This window comes from Bos taurus, chromosome 23, assembly GCF_002263795.3.
Source record: "Bos taurus isolate L1 Dominette 01449 registration number 42190680 breed Hereford chromosome 23, ARS-UCD2.0, whole genome shotgun sequence".
NCBI lineage: Eukaryota > Metazoa > Chordata > Mammalia > Artiodactyla > Bovidae > Bos > Bos taurus.
Genome location: NC_037350.1, coordinates 27,466,642 through 27,480,571, shown reverse-complemented (window position 1 = coordinate 27,480,571; position 13,930 = coordinate 27,466,642). Strand labels below are relative to the sequence as shown.

At 57.9% G+C, this 13,930-nt stretch overlaps 1 protein-coding gene across 4 annotated transcripts; it reads right to left on the bottom strand.

Moving 5' to 3' along the window:
* Positions 1-184: 184 nt before the first annotated feature.
* Positions 185-13,389, bottom strand: EHMT2 (euchromatic histone lysine methyltransferase 2). 4 transcript variants are annotated; one of them, NM_001206263.2, is made up of 28 exons: positions 13,328-13,369; positions 12,615-12,681; positions 12,298-12,516; positions 11,948-12,201; positions 11,098-11,182; positions 10,959-10,999; positions 10,656-10,811; positions 8,943-9,080; positions 8,704-8,818; positions 8,456-8,557; positions 8,081-8,229; positions 7,848-7,991; positions 7,527-7,762; positions 7,267-7,449; positions 7,075-7,157; positions 6,458-6,564; positions 6,251-6,373; positions 6,064-6,165; positions 5,256-5,360; positions 4,995-5,149; positions 4,739-4,906; positions 3,965-4,109; positions 3,519-3,596; positions 3,077-3,192; positions 2,886-2,972; positions 1,352-1,430; positions 1,034-1,209; positions 185-709 (listed from the first exon to the last, which is right to left on the bottom strand). In NM_001206263.2, the coding sequence occupies exons 1-28, from the start codon at positions 13,367-13,369 to the stop codon at positions 529-531; spliced, it is 3,636 nt and encodes a 1,211-aa protein (NP_001193192.2). In that variant the 3' UTR covers positions 185-528. The 4 variants fall into 4 exon arrangements, with proteins under 4 accessions (NP_001193192.2, XP_024839340.2, XP_005223693.1 ...); XM_024983572.2 differs by having other exon boundaries at positions 12,615-13,389; XM_005223636.4 differs by lacking the exon at positions 8,456-8,557 and having other exon boundaries at positions 13,328-13,389.
* Positions 13,390-13,930: the final 541 nt, after the last annotated feature.

Below are 13,930 nucleotides of genomic sequence, written 5' to 3'. Positions count from 1 at the left end.
CCTCCTACCGGAAATGTGGAGATGAGACCTACCCTAGACTCTGCCCCACAGTAATCCCCACAACCGTCCCCTGGAGGGCTATCCACACCGGCCACACCTGCCCAGCCCCCTTTCCATCCCTTTTCTGCCCCTTGGACCCACATTCCCTCGGGCTGTGTGTGCTTTTCCGCCAACAATCACCCCGTTTATTATAAACCCAACATTTATTGAGAACAAAGGAAACCAATTAGCACAGAGGCTCAATTTCATCAAACTTCAGTTGAGGGTGGGGAACAGGGGTGGGAGGAGGCGCTTGGGGGGAGGGGTGGCCAGCCCTGAAGTCACCCTCCCAGGAAAGAACCAGCTCTGGGAGACAGGGGCTGTCAGACCTCCAGGGCCTGGCTGGGAGCTGGCTGAGGAATGTGTGAAGGGGTAAGTAAGGGAGAGAGGAAACGGTAAAAGCCCCCAGGCGTAGGCTGTGGGCAAGCGGCAGAAGTGGCTACTGAGCTGGTGGCTGTCCAGGGGTGGAACAGTGGCTGTGGTCCGATCTCAGGGGTTGACGGGGGGCAGGGAGCTGAGCTCAGGCAGCAGCTCAGGGTGTGGGTCCAGGCGGGCCAGGCGGCTCTGCTCCAGGGCAATGGCCTCAGCCGAGTGCTTGCACTTCTCAGAGCCACACTGGCAGGTGAAGTACTTGCTTTTGATGTCCCAGAAGCGGTCACCATAGTCAAACCTGTCAGAGCAGCACAAGAGATCTGTGGAGCCCAGACCCACTCCAGAGCACCCACTCCCACTTCAGAGGGGCTCTAAGCCCTCCTAGGTTCAAATGCCCTGGCAGCACTAGCATTGCCCAGGAGCTTGTTAGAAGTGAAGGCTCTCACGACCCACCCCAAACCTACTAACTCAAAATCCATGAGGTTCAGGACTCTGTCTACAGTGACTTCAGAGAGGCTCTGCTCTAATCTATGCCTGGAAACCAGGCACTTGCCAGCCTTCTGCTTTTGGTCTGGGGCTTGCTACATCTCCCACACCCCAGCTGAGCCTCAGGAGGCCTCACCCCAGCTCCTCCCCGGCCCGGATGTCTCGGGAACTGAAGAAGGCGATGCGTGGAAATCTCAGGTCTTGGTGCAGCATGAAGACTCGGACGGGGATGATGTTGGGGTCACACAAGTGGTTGATGAAGCGGCTGATGTTGCCGTAGTAACGGGCATCGATGCAGTACACCTCTCCATCCTGAGGGGGGAGCATCACTCATCACATCTACCACCACCCTGCTGGCTGGCCAACCTCCTCGCCCCACTGATCACCTGGCCCCTCCTCCCCAGGTTTCCATCTGCTGCTTGAAAGGAGGAAGGCAAGGGGGTCTCCTGCCCACCTTGTTGTCCAAGTCGAAGAGATAAGAATCGTCCTCTCTCACATCAGCCTCGGCATCAGAGATCAGTTCTCCGACATACCTGTTGGGCAGGAAGTGGTGGTTCTGGAGGTGAGCAGGGAGTTACTGCAAGTAGGCTCCAGGGCCTGTCTCTCCCCACAGCCTGGGATTCCTCTTCCACCATTTGTCAGCTGCCCCAGACACTCTCCGTGAATCTCACAGATCCACATGGCTGGGGTGGGTGACCCAAGGATAGCAGACATGATCTAGGAGGGAGAGGGTAGGAGGTCCCCATCCAGAAGGGGGATCAGGAAGAGGAGCCTGGGGACACAGGCATGTGAGAGTACACAGGACAAACTGGCCAGTCGGGCTCCCCCAGGACAGCGAGATCAACAGGCAGGACCTGACAGTGTGGGGCAGGGGTGAGAAGTGTGGGGCCACTGGAGTAGCAGCGGTGGGGAAGCTCAAGGGAAGGTACAAGCTGCACCAGAGGATGATTCAGGTGAGTACGGAAGTGCCAAGCCTCTGGGGTGAAGGGATGAGTATCTTGGCAGTGGGCCTGGGTGGGGAATCTGTTCAGGTGTAGACATGGGGAGGACGAGGAAATCACCCAGCAGGTGGGGCAAGGTCAGGCTGAGGACAGGAGAGAGGTGAGAACTGCAGGAAGGGATGGAGCCCCAGGAGCTGTGAAGAACTGGGGAGGAAGCACCCACGTTTGGAAAGCAGAGGAAGAGGAGCTGGTGAAGAGGAAGAAAGGATGAGTTGCGGCTAAGGATGGTGTCATGGGAGCCAGAGCTAAGGGGGTGGCGGATGCCAGGAGAATGCAGACTGAGACACAGGGGTCGGGGCGTGGGGACCGACGAGAGGAAGCAGAGGGAGAGGGTAAAGGCAGATCTGGGCAGGGATGAGTAGGGAGTGGATGGGGGGAACTGAGATCCAGCAGGAAGAGGCCGCTTGTCTGAGTCAAACTGAGAGATGACACGATGGAGGGAAAATGAATGGTTTCTTAAATAGCCAAATAGGGCTGAATGACTTTTTTTTTGAAAGCCAAAGAAGATTAAGTTTGAAGACCATGGGGTAAAAGCTAGGAGACACGGAGAAGTTATAGATGCTGGGAAGAGAAAGAACTGACAGATGGGCAGGCCTGAGGCCCCTGAGGAGGTGGACGGAAGGGTAGCTGTTATCACCTCCATTTTGCAGACAAGGAGGAGGAGGCTCAAAGTGGTTGTGAACTTGGCCGAAGACACCCAGTGGCAGAATGGGGCTCAAACCCTGGTCTGTTAAAACTGGGCCTTTCCCCAGTTGAGAAGGGCAGGGGAGAGGGAGTGTGAAGCTCAGGAAGACACCAATGGGGAGGGAAAGACACAGGCCCTGTGACCTGGGCAGAGTGGAGGCTTGGGGATGGTGGTCAGAGGAGGCTGGCCAGGTGGACCCATTAGGGAGGAGGGCAGAGAGGGATGCCTGGGAGTCAGCCGTGGCCCTGCACCCAGCCCTTTGCCCCGAAGAGCCAGAGTACCCCTCCCCCTCAACCACTCACTCGCAAATGAAGGTACCCTGGGGAATGGTCTGCAGGGCACGGACCCCCCAGCCCATCTTGGCTGTTCGGTAGAGCTGCAGTCGCACCCTGAAGGTGGGAGAGAGGACGGTATTGAGGGGGGTGACATGGAAGCTTCCCAAAGGAGAGAAGGGAGAAAGCGGGGTGAGGAGGGCCGAGGGGCAGGGACTCACTTGATGCCGCTCTGCACTACTCTGTTCTTGCAGTTTCTCCAGCAGGAACATGCCTGGTTACACTCAAAAATCAGCGGGGGCTCGATCTTGTTAAATTCCTGGAGCAGCCGCCCATCCTGGGGTTGAGGGACGGGAAGACAGTGGTTTTTGTGTGGTGCTCCCCTCAGCTGCCCAGGACTCCCAAGACTTCACCGAAAAATCCATCACTGACCCCACCACAGACTCAGGGAGGCCACGTATACGCTACAGGAAACCCACAACCATCGCCCTTGATTTGCATACACCAAGGCTCTGTCTTGGCAACGTCCTAGGAGTCTCGGGTCTCGCCCTGCCCTCTCCGCTACTTCCGCCACAGGACAGAAGGCAAGGGACAAGGCCCCAGAGGGTTGGTGTCAGAGGCCAGCTCCGGAGGAGTGGATGGGCAGGTGGCCAGGGCACGCACCTTGTCATACCAACAGCGGATGCTGAGCTGGCCACACAGGCAGTTGGAGCTGGAGCAGTCATCCACACACGTGCAGTGCTGGGGCAGGAGGCAGGGTCAGCTCACCCCTCAGAATCGGCCCAGGCCCCTCAGCTTCCCCCCACAAGCCCCCAACTGCTGTCCTTTCTCTAGGGTCCACACTGTAAGGTAGTGGTGGTGATGGTCCCAGGATGAGGGGGAATCAAGATGCTGCTGATGCGGGTATCTCTAGGGCCACCATGAGCCTATGTGATACCTTCATGTGTCCTAGAAAAAGGTCCCCCTCCCCAGGTGGATGCAAGCCCACACCAGAGGTCCCTTTCAGCCCCAACACCTTGGCCAGACATCCTTGTTGGCACAACGTGCCCGGCTCCACTTAGCGGCTCTGGGTGCCCCTTTGGGAGGAGGTCCCAGGGCCCCACACTAACCTGCAGGTGGGTAATGTTGCGGTCAATGTTCATGGTGGACGTCTCGCAGTTCTCTGAGATGTACTTGTAATCCTCGGGGCAGGGCTCCCCGTCCACACCATTGACACAGGGGATGGGGACGTTCTCATAGCCCCGAGCCACGTCCCTGGCAGGAGGGGAGATGGAGCTGGGTGGCTAGAGTATGGGGTGAGGGCTTCCCTAGAAGCAAGGAGAGGGCCAGGGGAGGGGAGAGGGTGTTCTGGGGGTTCATCAGGGGTGGGGAGTAAGGTTCGCAGATCAAAGGCAGGACACTTAGTTAAAAATCTGAATTTCAGATCAGATAATCAGGAAATAATTTTTTTAGTACAGGGCTTCCCTGGTGACTCAGACAGTAAAGAATTCACCTACAATGTGGGAGACCTGGGTTCGAACCCTGGGTTAGCAAGATCCCCTGGAGGAGGCCATGGCAACCCAGTCCAGTATTCTTGCCTGGAGAATCCCATGGACAGAGGAGCCTGGCAGGCTACAGTCCACGAGGTCACAGAGTCGGACAAGACTGAGTGATTAACACTCTCACTTTCATGTCCCAAATATACTCTCAGAACACTCTTAAACATTAAAAAAGTATGCGTTGTTCACTTGAAATTCTAATTTAGCCAGGTGTCTATTTTTATTTGCTGTATCTGCCAACTCTATCTGTATGTGTTTCAGGGGGAACGGAGGTGGTTCTGGGGACTCCGAGGCTCCAAGGGGCCTGGGGAGGGGGCTCTGGGTGCGGAGAGAGCCCAGGCTCACCGGCAGATGATCTTCTCCGTGCGGATGGCCCGATTCCCCACCCCGAGCCGGAGCTTGCGGTTGAGCTGGAGGGCAAACCACACGTCGGACCGCTCGGGGGTCAGGTCCCACGCCGTGTCCCCCTCCTTGTTCCGCAGCTCAGGGTTCGCCCCGCGTGACAGGAACAACCTGGGAGGGGACAGGAGCCCGTGGGGCACCTGGCCGTGAGAGGTGGCAGAGGGGCGCGTGTGGGGCTGGGTGCCGGGTGGGGGCTCACAGCACGCAGTCGTGGTAGCTCTCCCGGGCCGCGATGTGCAGGGGTGTGTCCCCGTGGTAATTGACAGCGTGGAGGTCGCAGCGGGCGTTCAGGAGGACCTCGGCGATGGCGGCGCTGCCGGTGAAGGAGGCCCAGTGCAGGCAGATGTTCTCCTCCTGTGGAAGTGGAAGGGGGCGAGGCTTGAACCCAGCTGGCGCACCTAGCTCAGGCGCAGGGCAGGACTGAGCCCACCTCCGGCATCCCCACCAACCCCGCACTCACGTTGTCGGTGAGAGTGACGTCCGCGCCCCGTGTCAGAAGCATGCGGATCACTTCTATGTGCTTGTGCTCTGCAGCCCAGATGATGGGGGTCCACCCGCCGCTGTCCTGGGGGCGGGGAGGGAAGGGGGAGGGTGGAGACACAGCTCCCGCCGCTCACACAGAGTCAGGGCTCCACCGTTCACAGGCAGTGGGGCCCCGGGGCAGGTAATTTAAGGTCTCTGGGTCTCCGTTTCTTCATTTATAAACTGGGACTAATAGTGTCTACTGCTCATGACTGCAAAGTAATTTTTCTCTTTCTAAAAAATATTTCCTAGATCTACCCACTTACAAGAGAAGCAGGGACCCAATAGCAATAACCCCCTCCAGGTACACAGATTGTTGTAGTCTCCAAAAAAAAAATTTTCCCACTTAAACGGACCAGAGTTTCTTAGAAAGTGGTAAAGTCTGAGTCTGGCGCAGGACAGCTGCTGACAAGGATGCTCTCAAAGGCTACTGGATCAGTTCAAAGCCACAGAAGTCTGTGGCAAGGGGCTTCTTCTGGACAAAGGATGGAACGGCTCAAAGATCAAGGGGAACACAGACTAAAACACCTCCAACAGGTAAAAAACTGAGTTAATACTGGCCAGTTCCAGAGATTAAGGCAACAACTCATTTTGAAAACTGGTAAAGAAAAACAGAAAGAAACAGAAAAGAGTTAAGAGAAATACAAGTGAAGCAGGGAATAGAGATATGAACAGGGTGGAACAGTGTGACATGCAGGGGAAGGGTCAGAGGTCAGACGAGGGAGAAAGGGGACCAGGCTGCTGACCTGGGCATTGACGTCCACCTGTCCCGTGCTCAGCAGCAGGCTGACCATCTCCAGGTTCCCAATTTTGGCGGCGTGGTGGAGGCAGGTGGAGCCGTCTTCCTCCTGGGGGTGACGCGGGCAAATGAGCCCTCAGGCTGGCACCTCAGGCCCAGCCCCTGAGCCCAGCCAGGCCTGTCCGGCCACGCACCTTGCTGTAGACACAGCCCCCACGCTGCACCATGTAGCGAGCCACCTCCAGATGGTTGTTCACCACGGCCTCCATCAGCGGCGTCCGCTGCTGCTTGTCCACGGCATTGATGTTGGCTCCAGCCTGCACGGAGGGGCTGTTGGCACCAGGGAGGGGCTGGGTCGGGGTGGGGTGGGTGCTGTGGTCCCAGGCGGGGCCCATGCTGACCTGCAGCAGCACATGGCAGATCTCCACAGAGCCCTTCTGGGCAGCCGCGTGCAGGGGTGTGCGCTTGCTCTGCTGGTCACTCTGGAAGTTGGGGTCCAGGTTGTCCACTGTGGGGAGAGCCCACCACACCGGGAGAGGGAGGGACATGCGGTGAGCAAGCGAGGGGGTGGGTGGCATCTCCTCCAGGAAGGCTTCTCAGGACCCCAAGCTGGGTCAGGGGTGCCTCCTGGGCCTCTCCTGTGCTCACATCCACTGTGGCACAGTCTCATGAGAATTAAGATGTTAAAGAGCACCAGCTCTGCCCAAGTTCAAAAGGCCCCAGCCCCTCAGTACCCTGTGCACTGGGCAAGCCAGTTCACCACTCTGAGTCTCCGCTGGGAAGATACAAGTGAGTGAAAGTGTGTAAGCTCTCAGAACAGGGCCCAGGGCCTCTGTGCTTATTGCCACCACAGTCCCCATCATCACGGGCGACCTGTGCGTCTGCATCCCCTAGCAGCCTAAGTCCTTCAGGGCAAAGACCATGACCCTCATGGCTGCCCTCCTGGCTCCGAGCCCAGGGATGGGCACATAAGCAGAGCTCAGGTAGGGTCTGCTGAATGAACAAGGGGGACACTCACACAGCATCAGGATCACCTTCTGCAGCTCCCCTTGCTTTACGGACAGGTACAACTGCCGAGGGTGGAACCGGAGCTTTTTCCGCCTGCCGGGGTAAGGGCCCCTCAGATTCAAGTAACAGCCCCAAGAACCACAGATCCACACTCCCAGCCCCAGTCCTAGCGGCCGTGCCCGCGCGTGCAACCCCTACTTACCTCTCTGACTCCTGGATGACCAGGGCCTTCTCCAGGGCCTCCCGGCCTGGCCCTGGTGGCAGCCCTACAGCTGAGAGGCAGCCCCCATTGGGCAGGGTTAGGGAGGGCCCTGAGCTGTCGATGGTGTCGGCCAGAGGGTCGCAGGGTGGACGCCGAGGCTCCCCCTGCCCCCGCATCCGGGCACTGTGGGAGAAGGCGTGAATGTCTAGGGCAGATGGGGACTGCGCAGGGAAGACAGAAGGCAAGGGCAAAGCCAGTACCTGGGCTGGGAAGTGTCCGCTCTCCCGGGGGCATCCTGGGCCAGGGGTGGGGGAGCGGGTGCTGCAGTGCCAGCCGGTGGGGTCACCCCATCCCCCCGGGGGATGGTCACCTCCTGGGCCTCAGATGCGTCCTCCCCACAGTGGGGACAGAAGACCATCCCGTTCAGCTGGGACACACAGGCCTTGTGGAAGCGGTGGGCCACACGGAAGTCGGGGTGACACTCCAGGAAGGTGCCCTAAGGGCAGGGAAATAACACGGTCAGGCTCCGGGAGCCTCTGCCCCTTGGGGCACGCCACCTGGCTGCCCTGCTGGTCACTCACCGCCGTACAGAAGTAGCCACAGCCGGGGCAGCAGTGATGTTTGACCATGCGCGCACGGTGGGTCTCACAGAGCACCATCAGGGCCACACGGCTGGACGGTCTCATGGTCTCCCGCTTGAGGATGGCAGCATTGCAGCCGGACAGCTGTGGGCGGCGAGGCCGGGTGACAAGAGGTGAGGCTGGGCTCCGGGGCCAGCTGCCCTGGCATCTCGCCGGCCAGTCCCCAGGCCCACCTCTCCGTCCACGCTCTCTGTGGCCATGCACTTGTGCCCTGCTCTCTCGCTGATGCGGTCTATCTTGGGGGCCTCCATGCGGCAGCTGCAGAGGGGCAGCTCCTCAAACCCGCGCTCTGTCTCCAGCGAAGATGTGTCATTGGACACCCCTTGGATAGAGGGAGCAGGGAGCTGAGGGAGGCCCAGCCCCTCACCCGCCAGGACCCCTCATGGGGCCTCTCACCCCCACCCTGACTTTTCCTCCATGCTCCCGAACCCCCAAAGTCTGGTCATGGACACCCCAGCTCCAGTGGGGTCCCCCTCCTCCCCATTCCCTCTGGCCCTGAGGGCACCCCTAGTGGCTCCCTATCCCGGCAATCGGCAATTGGCAATTACCAGCGTGGTTGGGAGAGAGGGTCCCCTCGCTGGGCAGCTCCAGAGACCCCAGAGGGACCTCCATGTACTCACTGGGGCCTGAGGAGCCCACACCATTCACTCCTGACACAGAGACAGAGAGAGTGAGAGTGCGAGCTCACAGGTGCCTGGACGCGGGGGTGCATGCGGAGCGTGGGTGTGCATGCACGCTCTCTGGGGGCTGGGAGGGGGCTGGAGGAGGGGACCCCAAAGCAGAGGAGCCTCCTCACCTCGTGGCTCCTTGGCCCTCGGAGGCTCTCGTTTCCGCCGTTTCCGTGATGGCTTCACCCATGGGCTGTCCTTCCGCCATTTCTTCTTGGCTTTGCGGCGGCCGCTGGAACCACTCTGGGGAGGAGGAGGAGCATTAGGGTGGCAGGTGGCCCCCAGCCCGTAACCCCCCTCCTTGGAGGACTCAGACTTCTGGTCCTGCAGTCTCCACTCCTCTGGGGCTGCTGGCTTCCAACCCTACCCTGTCAGACTGATTGCCAGACTCTTCATCTTCCTCTTCTTCTTCCTCCTCCTCCTCCTCCTCTTCTTCTTCCTCCTCTTCCTCCTCCTCCTCTTCCTCTTCCTCACTCAGTTGTTCAGCCAGAGCTTCAACCTCAGACTGGAAGAGAGGTAAAGCTGTGGCCTCCCCAGGCCACAGCTCGCTCTTGGGGAGAACTTGGGAGAGAGGCAGGGTAGGACACATACAACCCCTGGGACTCAGAGAAGGAGGTGTGATCAAGAAAACCATAAATCCCCAAGGATGGTTCCCTGGTGAAGATGACTGTGGACAGGAGAGGAAGGAAAGGCTGGGTACAAAGAGGGGGTATGGCGTGTTATACAACAATGAAAAATACGGTGCTACGGTGACATGCAAAACTGTGATGATCTTGGCAACATAACAGTAAGGAGGGGGAAAAAAAAAAGCAGTTCCAGGTAACAAATGTATAGTATGATACTCTATGAAGTTCATAAACAGGCGAGACTGAAAACACTACATGAAAAGCTAATCAGAAATGCTATAATGAAATCTGAGTGATATCGTCTGAATCCACTGATCTTAACTTCACTAATAAAAGACCAAATGTCCAACACCTGATGATACAACAGGACGCACCTGCTATCAAGTCTTACCAAACTAAAAAGAAAAACAACAGGTCTCTGAGGCTGAGCACACTTCTGGATCTATGAGTTTACAAGAAGAAACACTGGACAGAGAATTACATGTCAATCCCCACCCGATCAGCCGACTCCTAAGTGTGAAGAATTCTGCAGGACAGAATTCTTGTTCCTTTAACAAATGAGTGGCAAAAAAAAGTTATTTTTTTAGAAGGCAGGGAACCTATATACCAAGAGAGACCTAAGACAAATAATCAGATCAATGTGTGGAACTCATTTGAAACTTGACAAATGAAAACCCATTTATGAAACAACTGAGAAAATGCGAAGACTAATTGGTAGCAAGGCGATGGGATTAAATAATCATTTGTAGGGACTTCCCGGGAGGTCCAGTGGTTAGGTCTCCATGCTTCCCCTGCAGGAAGCATGGGTTCTATCTCTGGCTGGGGAACTAAGATCCCTGTAAGCCACATGATTCGGCCAAAAAAAACCCCAAAAACATCTGTAAATCTTTTGAAAACAGAAAGAGGTCTAATGTTTAGAGAGACTTATGGAAATGTTTCTAGATGAAATGGTGCCTGGCTATTTGCTTTGAACCAATCCAGTAGGTATGGGTATTAGGGGAGGAACAGATGAGTCAAGCAAGACCCGCTGTGTATTGCTAATCCTTCGAGCTGGGTGATGGCCACCTGGGGGCTCACTATTCTATTTTTTGTGTGTATCTGAAAGATTCCATGAGAAAACAAACAAAAAGTAAAAGGGGCAAGACTAAGCATTATGTTGCATGGGCAAACACACATGTGAAACAAACCAAACAAGAAACAAAGGAATAAACAACAAATAAACCATAAAACGGGATGTTACACCCCAAGTCCAGGGTGGTGATTATCACTGGAGCGGGACAAGGGGATGGTATGGGGTAGAGCACACAATGGAAATAAGTTATAGATAGTACGGGGCAGTGAACTAGTGGGTGTTCAGAAAAGGAAAGAGAGGAAAAAGTGGGGCAGGAAAGACTGGCGAATGAGCCCTGGATGCGAGGGGAGCGTGGCTCGGAGGGTGGCTGGCTCCCTCTCACCTTGCTGTCAGAGTCCACCCGCTCATCCACAGAGTAGGAATCATAGTAGAGGCTGAAGTCATCCCCTACCACCGTTTCCCACTCCTCCAGGGACCCGGGGTCCCCCTTCTCCAGGGTCACTTCTCCCGAACTCCGCGTAGAAGCCAACTCTTCTGACTAGAAAAAGATTGAAGAAACATTGACGCTGCTGGCACTCACTCACCAACCCATTTCCCGTGAGGGTAAGATGGAACCCCAGCTCTGGGGCTGCCTCAGAGCAGCCCTCAGGGAGAGAGGCCCTGTTCCCAGCCCCTCCTGGCTCACCAAGCCACCTCCTGAGTTCAGCTTCCTCCTTTTGGCCACATCTAGAAGAAGAGAGAGAGAGAGAAAGGAGTGAGACTGGCACTCTAAGCCCTTAGCACAGGCCATAGCAAGCCACAGGTAGGTGGGGGATGGGACTGACCTGAGGTCACCTTCCCCAGCGAGTGCACGTCATCACTCATGCGGAAATGCTGCACTTCAGGGGGCCGCTTCTCAGGGACTGGGGGCTGGGGGCCAAGAGGGAGCACACTTAGGGTCAGGGAGCATCTAAGGTTCTGTCTGGATGAGCTGAGAGCCCCAGGTTGGGGTGGGGTGGTGAGCCACACCCTCAGAAACGCCATCCAAAGTTCTCTGGCAATATGAACCACGTCAGGCCATATTCCCCTTCTAACACTCAACCCTTCATAGACACAGAAGCAGGCCCCTTGCCCCCTCCTTTCCACATGGAAAAACAAATTAAGGCCTTGATCAAAGGTACGCAAAGCAAACCCGGAACAACATGATATCCAGATCCCTAAAAACACTGTCATAAAGCTTCTGAGATTCTGGGGCTCTTGTCACTTCCCTTGTCTCCTTCTCAGTAGAGATTCACAGTAAAACCTTTAAAACAGCAGGGACAGTTTCAAAGAAGGGAGGGAGAAGTTCCCTGGGGGCTTGCTTTGAAGTAGAACAGGAAAGGTGGTTTGAAGTCTCTATAGTTGTTGTCACAAGAGTAATTAAGACATTGACGACACAATTAACTTTTCAACATTTGTATCTTCTACTCTCCTCTCCCTAAGAGCACAACCCCCAGGAAGACAGGTATCTGGTGTGTTCATAGATTAAGCCCCAGTAAAGAATCTGACGTACGGTAGCCCCTTGGTAAATATGTGAAGCAGTCACGTACTGGATAAGAAAAGGCCTGAAGCTAAATTGTAAAACAGCAGCCCACGGGGGTTTATGGTTAATTATTCTGTTTCTCCCACTCCCACAGCCATCCCCCTAAGCCTCACCTGTCCATTTCCTGGTTTGGACATGGTTTTCCTGGCTCGATGAACCTTGGGCTGCCCCTCTGGGCTGGCTGTGGCCGGAGGGGGTTCAGGCCCTGCTGCTGGCGCCCCTTGGGCGCCCGGCATACTTAGCAGCCTCATAGCCAAACTCTGAACTGATGGGGGTGATTTTCCGGCCCCTGTCATTGACATCTTGGCTCGGCTGGGACAGGCACCCCCCTTGCTGGGGGAAGACGGGAACGACTTTGTGGCATGGCCTGGAAAACACAGGCAGGCAAGAGACAAGATAAGAGGGAAGACAGAGTCAGAAGTCACCCCACCTCACCCCTCCCCAGACTCCCCCGGCTTCTCACCCAGCAGGATGCGACCCCCATGGAGGTCCCCATCTCCCTCGAGATTCTCGGGTTCATCCCCAATGAGTGGTGTGGCCCCTACAGGGGTGTCAGCCCCCTCATCGCCGACAGTGACTGTGACAGAGGCTGGGGATGAGGGGCCAGCAGTCTCCAGGGAATCGGGGTTGGCCTTGGGCAGGGTCTCCTCACTACGAGAGGTGTCCCCCAAAGAGCCATGAACTGTAATGGAAGAGAAAAAGTCCAGGGCTAAGGGCTCACGAGATCATGTGTTGTGGGGGAGGTGAAGGTCCAACAGGGCCCGTTTCTGCTTCACTCACCTCTCTCGGTGGCTCCTCTGGGCTCCTTCTCCAGCACCAGCGCCCCCATCTCAGCGGGGGCCTCCCCCTGGGAGGGGACACAAGGGATAGGAGGGCTGGTCAGTCCGGTAGGAAGCTGGGGGGCCCAGGACGCCTGGGCCCTGGGTAGAGAGAGCAGGCTCCGGGGCCTACCTCTTCCTCTATGGGCTCCCCCCCTTCCGCGGCCTCGGCTGCCCGGAGGGGCCGCACGACCCCTCCCCCGGGCCCGCATCAACCCCCTCCCTCTCGGCAGACCCCGCATCTCAGGGGCCGAGAAGAGAGGAGGGGGAGGGGGCGGGGCCTCTGCGCCCCGGCCCCGCCCCCTCCTCCCGGCTGCACGCGCCGCTCCCCCTTTGTCCCCCAGGCCGCGGGGACCCCGGGCACCAACCCCTCCAGCGCCCGCTGTCCCCCAGCCCGGTGGACGGCCCCTCGTGCCCCTCGCGCGTGCTCCTGGGGCCCCGGCGCCCGCCGCCCACTCGGGGGCAGCCGGCGGCTGCACGCGCGCCTCCGTGCCCACTCCCCCCACCTCCCACCCCCTGGTCCCCTCATCCGCCCCCGGTGCTGGCCCTCCGGATTGCTGCAAGTCTCGCTCGGGCCCCCCGGCCCCGTTGCACCCCCGGAGCATTGCACGGGCGCGCGCTTCCCCCGGGCGCGCGCGCGGGCATGCACCCGCCTCTCCCCCTCCCCTTCCGCACCTCGGCGGCCGCCGCCGCTGCAGCTCCCGCCGCCGCCGCCATCGCCGCTTGCGCGGGGGGCCGAGCCGGCGCGCGGCCGCCCCGGGTCACGTGGGTTGGGAGGGAGGGCTGAGAGGAGCCTTAAAGGAGCCACTACGCGCTTTCTGGCCATTTTTCCCCCGAGAGCGGCCTCGGAGATGGCAGTTCCTGTCCTAAACTGGGAGCGGCAGGGGAGAATTGCTGCCCTTCCTGGCCTCACTCAGCTGGGAACCGAAGGCGAGGCACGCCTGGGTCCAGGTGTGGCTTCTCCATCTCCCACCTGGCTTTAGGTAATTAGCGGGGCGTCTGAGCCTTCCGGCTCTCGGCAGTCTGTATATTCAATCCTACCCGCGTGTGCTTCTCCCGCTTCTGGTTGCTTTCTAGTTTTCTGGGTCATTGGACTGAAGCCTGGGCCTCTTGGCCTCGCTTCTCTAACGAGCAGGAAGGGGGCGATGGGGATGCGCGGAGGACACCTTTAGCCTTAGCTGGTCCTAGCATGCGGCTTCAGTGTACCCTGGAGCAGCGACCCCTTTTGAAAACCTGGGGCTGAATGTCTCTCCCGTTTATGCCAGACATGTTAAGCCA

Coding starts and splice junctions, on each gene's coding strand:
- EHMT2 (XM_024983572.2), bottom strand. CDS start 13,257: ATGCTCCGGGGGTGCAACGGGGCCGGGGGGCCCGAGCGAGACTTGCAG. Junction 6,565..7,074: donor GAAGGTGATCCTGATGCTGT/GTGAGTGTCCCC, acceptor CTCTCCCCACAG/TGGACAACCTGGACCCCAAC. Junction 6,374..6,457: donor TCTGCCATGTGCTGCTGCAG/GTCAGCATGGGC, acceptor CCCTCCGTGCAG/GCTGGAGCCAACATCAATGC.